Genomic DNA, 9,301 nt, shown 5'->3' with positions numbered 1-9,301 from the left:
TGCCTTTGTAGATAATCTGTGATCTGTAAGTTGTAATGTGTTTTGTGAAAAGATAGTTCCTTAAATGTTAAAAATCTCAGAACGTATTTTTTTGCACTAAAACAAAGGAAAAATGTGGAATTGTGGTTATTAAGCAGTTACTATGCTGGGATTTTACTGGTCCTGCCCGCTTGAGATCAAATTGGGCTGAATGTTGCCCCTGAGCTAGAATAAGTTTGACACCCCTGAGCCAAATGGTTGTAAGACTTTGATCACTGCATTGATTTTACTCAAGACTAGATTACTATAGTTCTCTGTAGCTGGTGATTGGCTTATCCTTTCTATATCTTTGCAGCTGCTGCAAGACTCCTAACTAGTACCAAAAAACAATGGAAAGCATTAAATCTGTACTTGCATCCCCATACTGGCTCCTTCTTGAATACAGAATTGATTTTAAGGTTCTTTTATTTGTTTATAAAGCCGTGCATGAGTTAGCACCTGGGTGTATTTCAGAACTCATCTGTTCCTACTCTACTTCTGGACCTCATAGATCCTCAGAACAGTTGCTGCCTTGCACCAGAGAAGCTGGCAAATAAGAGAAACTGTGCCTTTGCAGTTCCAAAGCTGGAATATCCTTCCTCTTTTAATTAAATGTTTCATCTCCATTGACACATTTGAGGCAAAATCTCAAGCAGTGCATGTTTTCAATGACTTTTGGTTGAACTTAGTGGTTTTAATATTTTTGTATTTTATACTTGTTTTGTTTTGTTTCACAAATTGATTGTACATGTCTTTATTCTGTCTTGCTTTTTGCACAAACCTTTGTTCTTGACTGTCTTACAACATATACCACACACTGGTCAACTTGGGTTGCTTTAAACATGCTATATAAATAAGCTTAATTTGAAATGTATAAATGCTTACAAAACTGAGAATTACATTAGAAAAGCATTTCATCTGCCAATTTGAAACAGGAAGCAGGCAGGCAGGCCTTATACCTCAGTGGATAGAACATAACTTCCAATTTGGGGTCATTATGAAGCAATAATTGCAAATAAATCATCATTTTAAGCTGACTTCTATTGTTGTCATTTCCTGATTTGATTCAATTGGACAAATTATGATTCTTTTAATAATTTAATCTGTCTCTAAATGCCTTCCTTTCTCTGCGTTGATGTTCATGTAAAGGTGCTGTTTGTAATAGTTAAACTCTGCCACTGGAGGGCAACATTGCCAATGTCATGTATCTGCAGCATGCTAACTTCATTACACAGCACTACCGGTGCATTCACGTTCCTCATAAAATCGTAGAAATTCCTTCACCCGCTACGTGCTTAGATGTTTTATCCCACGATCCTGTTACTTTATTCAATGCATAAGCTCCCTACAGCAAGGTGCTTTATGTTTGAAAGATACGTTAGATTACCTACTAGTATAATACTTCTTCTTCCACGAACCATTACAGCAATACTTCTGATTGGTTTTATGATGTTCATTCATGTTACCGTTTCATTCCTCAAAATGAATTCCTTACACTGTTTTCAACATGTGTGGCTCTGAGTTATATATATTATGTTTAAAAACAAATAACACAAATACAAGTTCTGAATCTCGTGAATTGATTATAAATATCTGAGTCTTGTGAGCTTGTGGGTGTCCCTGAACGCGGCATCGACGGTTCACTTGTCAGTGAGAACCGAGCAGCTGTCACATTTGTGTGTGGGCACATTTCAAACGACACGTCCTCCTATTTAAAACAGGTAAGGGCTGTTATTTTTCATAAATATGCACTATGAGGTATAACGCTGTTCGTGCTCATCGCTAACATTAGCCCGGAGGTCAGTTAAAACTCCATATGGTTTAGTCGGCGAGCTAACGTGCTACAGAGCTAATGTTAGCTAAACCACGTTAAAGCTAATAAGTGACACTTCACAGAAGAATTGGTGTAAACAAACTGGAGTCACGTCAAGGGCTTCACGACCTTCGATGAGTTAACGGTTTGTGTGAAGAAACGTAACCTGAGAGCACGTTTGTGGCGTATTAAAATAGATACCACCGGGTTAGAACGAATCACAGAAACAGTTAGCTAATGTTAGCATGTTCACCTGTATTTTGCTCATTGTCTCCACATCTGGAGAAACACCCCACAGATACAACCTCATATGTCCAAACACCCAGGCACCAATGACACTGCTTACTTTTTAATGATCCATTTACCATGTGGTGTTGGTATAAGTTAATATATTGCGTAATTAGCTGTAACTTAAGAGATTTTTCAAAAGTTAACCAACTGTACTAAACACTGAACACATTGCTGACTGACAGAGGGCTATTTATAGAAGTTGCTAGCAAGCAATGCTGGATCACCAACACGGTAAAGTGGGTAGCTCCCTTCAAGGCTACACTTACACACTTAAATGTAAAGGAGGGGGCTGCATTATCATCAATCTACAGTCATTGTTAAGTTCTGTGTCCAAATCAAGGGGCCTGCAGCTCATTTTTGTCTTGTGGCCCCTTAAAGGCCTTTGGGTTAAAGTTGCCACTCATTTAAATGGCACATTTAAAGCTGTTGAGCCATACACAAGTGCATTGGCATTATGAAGTAACCTAACAAGTTTAAATATTTAGATTTTATTTATATAGCGACCAGTTACAGGTCAAATTGTCTCAAGATGCTTTACAGAACCCATATGCCTGAACCCCCAGAGCAAGCCCTAAGGCGACAGTGGCAAGGAAAACACACTTTTAACAGGGAAGAAACCTTGAGCAGAACCCGGCTCTTTGGGGGAACCCATCTGCCTGCTGAACGGCGGATTGAGAGGAACAGAAGAGGTAGAGCAACTCTGTCTATTAAGAAATAGAACCTTACAAAAAATATATCAAATACAACTTAATCTGACCATAATACATATTAAAGGCTAAGCCCTAAGTTTTCTAACCCTTACCCTTTTACTTGTATCCACCTAAACCATTGTCTAGGAATGTGCTTAGTGAGAGTTCCCTCGACAGAGTGCTTACTGGACTGGAAAAACTAGTTTATCAAACCCCAGAGTAAAAATCGACCTTTAAATGTGCACATGGGCAAGAGAGAACTTGTTTCTCAGATACCGCCCTCCAAAAAAGCCAATTGCAAATAACTTTGTAGCAAACCGGCCAGATCTGGGCCTGTTGCTACAAACTTGTCTGTCATCTTAAAACCTGGCAGCAGTACTTTTGAAAAGAATTTAAAACTGAAGTGTCAGATTGAAAGTAGCTGCAGGTTTTTCTCAGCCGAGCTAGCAAGATAGTGCAGTACATAAGGGTGACTTCTAGTCCTGAAATCAGTCAGCCCTTCCCTTAATGTAAGTCCAGGTTTTATGGCCCAGCCTGCTGAGTGTGTTTATCCCGAAGCATCTGAGCTCAGGTCAAACTGAAGCTTTATCTTGTTTACTTTTCCTCACTCTGGGAGTAGCCAGCTCTTTTCTTGGTTTGCACAGTGTTTATAGCCATTAAACTTTAGACTGCGCATAAGGAAGGTTATTTACTAATCTTGTGAGAGATATAGCAAAAGAGAATTGCCCGTCCCATAATTTATGATGACCTATCACCCATACCTGACATTTGATTGATATAATTACGAACCTCCACTCTGCACACAAACTACTGATAAACTTCTACTGACTGGCTGGCGATGCTTATCCGTAAACATTAAGTCATTTGTGTTTTCGTTCTCGTCTTCGCCAGGATGGCACGGGGGCATCAGAAGATTCAATCCCAGCAAAAAAATGCCAAGAAACAGGCGGAGATGAAGAAGGCCAAGGGTCATGATCAAAAGACAGCAGCCAAGGCGGCGCTAGTGTTTACCTGCGCTGTGTGCAGGGTAAGTAAGACGACCCAGAGAGCTGAAAGTCTGACTGAGGATGGCAAAAGGATTTTTTTTATTCACCTTTTTAACTCTGTAAATCAGATGCCATGTTTTTCCCTTTTTTTTAGGATTAAAGGTTTAAATGAAGTATAAGGCCTTCTTGCCTAAATTTGATTTTAATATTTGGATTTTTCGTGCCCTCCCGCAGTCCCAGATGCCGGACCCAAAAACCTTCAAGCAGCACTTCGAGAGCAAGCACCCAAAATCCCCTCTGCCCCCTGAGCTGGAAGGAGTGGAGGCATAAGTGGTCACCCCTGGACGCCGAATTCTCCGAGGCCCTGTACCAACTCTGCACTTGTCAGTCTGACAGCATTGGATGATTTGATGTAACCAACATGAAGCTTCATTTATCCTTTAACAGGACAGATTGCCTTTGATGCAATGCTTCCTCCCATCCCGTCCTATGTGCTTGTGTTTAAATACATGCAGAGCTAGACTCAAATGCAGTTTTGATGTCAGGGCCGCTGTAGACCTGTACGATCTATGAACAATGAAAAGGGGTGAAAGATGATTCCTCCCCCTTAGTTTCACACAGTTTCTCAGAACTGCCCTGGTGTGTTGTGCATATAGGAATACTTCTTGCTGCTAGCTCTTGTACCTCTTTCTCCAAAGCTTTTGTGGATTGACTGAACCTCTATAGATAAACACGACGACTGAGGTAAACTATGGATTTGGCTTGGGTGGGAGAATTAAAGTTAACGCAGTGACAAAAGTGACCTCATCCGTTTTGTTAATGCTTTGAGTATTGAATCAAAAGGAGGCTGTGACGCTGTTTTTGCGCAGCTGTTCACTGTGTAACTCCTCCACAACGCTGTCTGCCCTGTTATACTGCAATCCTTAATAGAGCTAATCAGAGAATTTCATGTTGGGTCACTAAAATGTGAAATCTGTCAGCCATTTGCAAGCGGCTACAATGAATTGTAAGTTAGTTAAATTTTATGGGAGCTCGCCAGCAACTTATATGCTCGGAAAATGAATGTATGCTCCAATGATGTATTATACCATTTTATTAAATTTTACTTTGTGGTATTTGTGCTGTATTGTTGTTTTTTTTAGGTTCTATGATAATGTTTTGTGGGTTTGATGGGAAGGATTATGGTGATTGCACGTAGATATTGTGCCTTTCAGTAGATAGTATTTGAAAGACTCCACCCTGTCTGGACTGACGGTAGTTTCTCATGGTTATCACTTACACTAATCCTGCGTACGTGCCCATTCTTGTTTTTCTGGCTTGGTGAACTAACACTGACTCTAAGTTTCAAGATTTTGACAGTTCAATGCACCAAAGACATCCAAAGTAACTGCAGTTCTCTGCTGCTCCGCTCATTTAATAGTAAATAGAAGTCTCTCTGACCTTGGATATCAGGTCTCCTCTATCTTTGTAAATGTGCCATAATTAATGAATGGTAATGAATATATTTGTATACGCGGTATTTACTGGAGGGAAGACAGTGAGGCTCAGAAAGTAATTGAACGTCATCCCAGGAGGCAGTGTTAATAATCCGTGACACTTTTTAATGAATAAATTAGTCTCGGCTGCCAGTAGAGGTGACTATATGGATCAAAAGCAAGCCACACAGGTCGTAAAAGCTTTTACTTGAGTCACTTGAATGTTTAAATACCTTGTGTTAGGTGGCCGTTTAAAAACAGATGCACAGGTGATGGAAACTGGTGTTAAAATTGTAGTGAAACAAACACATCTGTGGTTGCCTTCAAATGAGTAAAACTGCATAAAATTACTCAAGCGGCGTAAAAGAATGTGACTGACTCGTTCATGTTCTGTGGCCTTATTCCACAGCTATGACAAATGCATGTTAAGCCCAATATGGAAAGAACACGCCATCTGTAAGCGTGTCATACAGACGTGACACAACCACACCATTACTTTGAATGTGTCAGGAGCTTGTCATACAGTCACTTAACACTCGTGTCGTCCTGCGGGTCAAAACTGACCCGTTTTAAAGTTTGAAAATGTAGAAAAAAATATATATTTTCACAGTGAAACTTCTGATGTCCACATTTTCAACATTTTTGGGAAATCTTTGAACATTTTTGGTGGAAAAAAAAATGTTAATGTTTCTTAAGAACATTCACAAAAAAATCAACCAAGATCCAGCAAAATTCGTTGGATTTTGGTTGATTTTTTTTGTGAATGTTCTTAAAGAAAATATTAGAAGTTTTACTGATATATATGTAATCACTTTAGATATTTTTAGGATTTTTTTGGAAGATTTTTACTCATTTTTTGAAAATATTTTCTTGCCAAATTTGGGACATTTTTTAAAAAAATAAAACTTTTAAGGGAAACTCCTGCCCGTAAATGAAGACCGCAGGAGGGTTAAAGAGCCACAGCATCTGTTTTCTTTGTCGAAATTAAAGCCTTTCATAGGAAATAAGGCTTGATTTCCTTTTTTTCTGACTGCTCAGAAGAAAAAAAATAGCAGGGCCAGTGCCATGCTGCCTGTTGCTTTAATAGTTTGAACAGCTCGGATGAGTGAGTCATAGCCCACATTGTTCCCGTCTCCTCACACATACTCCACATCCTTCCTTCCCATCTGTAAACTTGTGAATGGACAAACACAACACACGTTCATTCATACAAACGAACACACACACACACACACTTATGTATGAGTGTTATGACCTGTCTTTGTATTCGACCACGGGGCTGACAGGAAGAAGAGGAGCGCTAGCACAAGATGAAATTAGTTGTTTTAATTAGGTGAAGGATTTCTCCCCGGCTGTAGGTCGTCTATTTTCAGGCACAAACTTCCATCTGAGCTCTCACTGTGTTGGCAACAGAGAAAGTCTGTGGTTTATGGCTTTACTTGTCTTTCATTTAAATCCTCTATGATTAATTTAGACCAGAGTACAAACAATTGTTTATATGCATTTTTCTTTTTAGGAAAACAACATCTGAATCATATTGGTGAGTGGCCGTGTTTGTGTTTGAGCCCAAGCCTGTCTTGGGTTTCAGAGTCAGTAGAGAAATTTGTTGCCATCGACAACAAGAATAACTCAGAAAGCCAGTTAAATTAAGGTGAAGCCTTTTGGAAACCTACTTGCAAAGCATTTATTTATATCTTTAGTAATATCATAATTTGTAATTTTATCTCTTAACCCTCGTGTTGTCCCGTGGGTCAAAATTGACTCGGTATAAAGTTTGAAAATGTGGAAAAAAATATAGTTTTCACAGTGAAACTTCTGATGTCCACATTTTCACTGTCTGGGAAATATTTGAACATTTTTTGGTGGAATAAAAGAAATGTTGAAAATGTTTCTTAAGAACATTCACTAAAAAAAATCATCCAAAATCAAGCGAATTTCGCTGGATTTTGGTTGATTTTTATGTGAATGTTCTTTAAAAAATATTAGAAGTTTTACTGATATATATGTAATCACTTTAGATATTTTTAGGATCTTTTTGAAAGATTTTTACTAAGCGAAATTCGCTTGATTTTGGATGATTTTTTTTGGTGAATGTTCTTAAGAAACATTTTTGACATTTCTTTTATTCCACCAAAAAATGTTCAAAAATTTCCCAAAAATTTTGAAAATGTGGACATCAGAAGTTTCACTTTGAAAACATTTTTTTGTCACATTTTCAAACTTTAAACCGGGTCAATTTTGACCCACAGGACGGCACGAGGGTTAATGCTGAAAAACAAAAAGAAGCTTCTAAGGAGAGTGAAGACTTTGTTCCACAGGTGGATATTTTGGGGAGCATCCCTTTCACTCAGTGATGTATAAAAAAGGCTGTAATAACTATGTTCATTTGAAGGTTAGACACTTCTAATTAGCAATTACAATAAAATTAAAAACCTCTACACACATGATTCATCTCTCTGTTCACAGGGCTGTTGAGGTTTATCTGTGGCATTGGAGCAACTCACCAGTTAGTCACCACTCTTTGAAACTTTGAGGCCACACGGACTTGTCTGCACTTGTGCCCTCATGCACACCTTCACACACGTCTTACAGGGTCAAGACGGATGATTCATGAGTGGAAAAGTTTCTAAAATCACTGACATTTGGACGAGTAGTGCAACTAGGTAAAGGGCGTGGTGTATGCAAGTGGGGAGAGCCACAGTGCTTTAAACTTAAGCAATGCAGATTAGCAAGGAAGATGAACCATGAAGTGTCATCTCTTTGTCTGGGCAAAGGTCAGATTAGACAGTTTCAAGGCACATCATATCACACATACTGAGGGATTTTTTTTGCATTAAATTATTAAAATTTCTAATTGGTAGTTGGATCATGATGGGTAGCTCTCTTCAGAGGTGTCACTATTATATTGGTCTACAAGCGCAATCAGATTTGCCGAATTTACATCTGCATAAGACCAGATAAGGCGTGTGTGGGTTATATACATTGCATTAGCAGAAACTTAACGTTATTTGAAAGTTACCTCACAATGATGGCACTGTGCCAGTAGAATCTTGCGTAATCTTGTGCATGCAGGTGTGTGTAACAGACATATATGTACATTTGATTTTTTCTCAGTTTTCCTTTTGCAATGATGATAGAAGAACTGAGTCTGAAAGATGGCATATCATAGCCTAATCCGTCAACGCACTCCTCCTAGAGACAAGTTCTTCCACAACGACTGACAGCTTTGTGCTTTTATGACATTTGCACAACAGATAACACCACTTCCGGGTAGCTTCTGTTTTTTCAAGTTGAATATTTATTCATAAAGACATTCTGTCATGATTTTTTTTCCCAAAGCACTGAAACTATAGTGTTTTCTGTTCCTTATTTTAAGAGACATTGGTAACTACAACTGTATTACTGCCCCCCCCTCAATGAGACCATTACTCATTTGCAACCCATTCAAAGTGCTACTGTGAGAATACTGACAAACACTAAAAAGAGAACACATTACTCCAATTCTTAGGTCATTGCATTGGCTTCCAGTTAAAAATGGAACAGCATTGAATTTAAGGAACTAATTATCGCCTATAAGTCTCTAAATGGTCTGGGGTCAAAATATATCATACAGATATGTTGAATACAAGCCTGGAGGGTCTTTCAGATGTGCAGCAGCTGGTCGGTTAGTGGTGCCTAAAGTTCAGACCAGACAAGATAAAATGACATTTAGCTATTAACCTGCGAACTGCTGAAACCCTTCATAACTTAGATTTCCCCCAAATGTTGTCATTTTAAGAGTAAGCTAAAGACAGCTCTTTTGTCCACTGTTTTAATTAATCAGGTTAATTTTTAAAAATTCGGTTTCACTCTATACTTTATCTTTTACGTTTTTTAAAATCTCTGTCTTTTTTAGTTATTTCAACTTGTCTGTACAGTTTTTTCTTCCATTAATTCAATTTAATGAATTTTATACTCCTTTTCTTTATTTTTTATTTCATCTCTTATTTATTTTATGTTTTTTTTGTTACTTTGCCTGTAAAGCACTTC

At 38.3% G+C, this 9,301-nt stretch overlaps 1 protein-coding gene across 2 annotated transcripts; it reads left to right on the top strand.

The window, feature by feature from the left end:
* The first annotated feature begins 1,601 nt into the window (after positions 1–1,601).
* On the top strand, positions 1,602–4,912 carry znf706 (zinc finger protein 706). Of its 2 annotated transcripts, XM_055018203.1 has the most exons (4): positions 1,649–1,739; positions 2,686–2,811; positions 3,703–3,838; positions 4,032–4,912. In XM_055018203.1, exons 3-4 carry the CDS (start codon positions 3,704–3,706, stop codon positions 4,125–4,127), a joined length of 231 nt encoding a protein of 76 aa, XP_054874178.1. In that variant the 5' UTR covers positions 1,649–1,739; positions 2,686–2,811; position 3,703; the 3' UTR covers positions 4,128–4,912. The 2 variants fall into 2 exon arrangements, with proteins under 2 accessions (XP_023135696.1, XP_054874178.1); XM_023279928.3 differs by lacking the exon at positions 2,686–2,811 and having other exon boundaries at positions 1,602–1,739.
* Positions 4,913–9,301: the final 4,389 nt, after the last annotated feature.

Source organism: Amphiprion ocellaris, chromosome 15 (assembly GCF_022539595.1).
Source record: "Amphiprion ocellaris isolate individual 3 ecotype Okinawa chromosome 15, ASM2253959v1, whole genome shotgun sequence".
Classification (NCBI taxonomy): domain Eukaryota; kingdom Metazoa; phylum Chordata; class Actinopteri; family Pomacentridae; genus Amphiprion; species Amphiprion ocellaris.
This window is presented reverse-complemented; position numbering and strand designations above follow the sequence as displayed.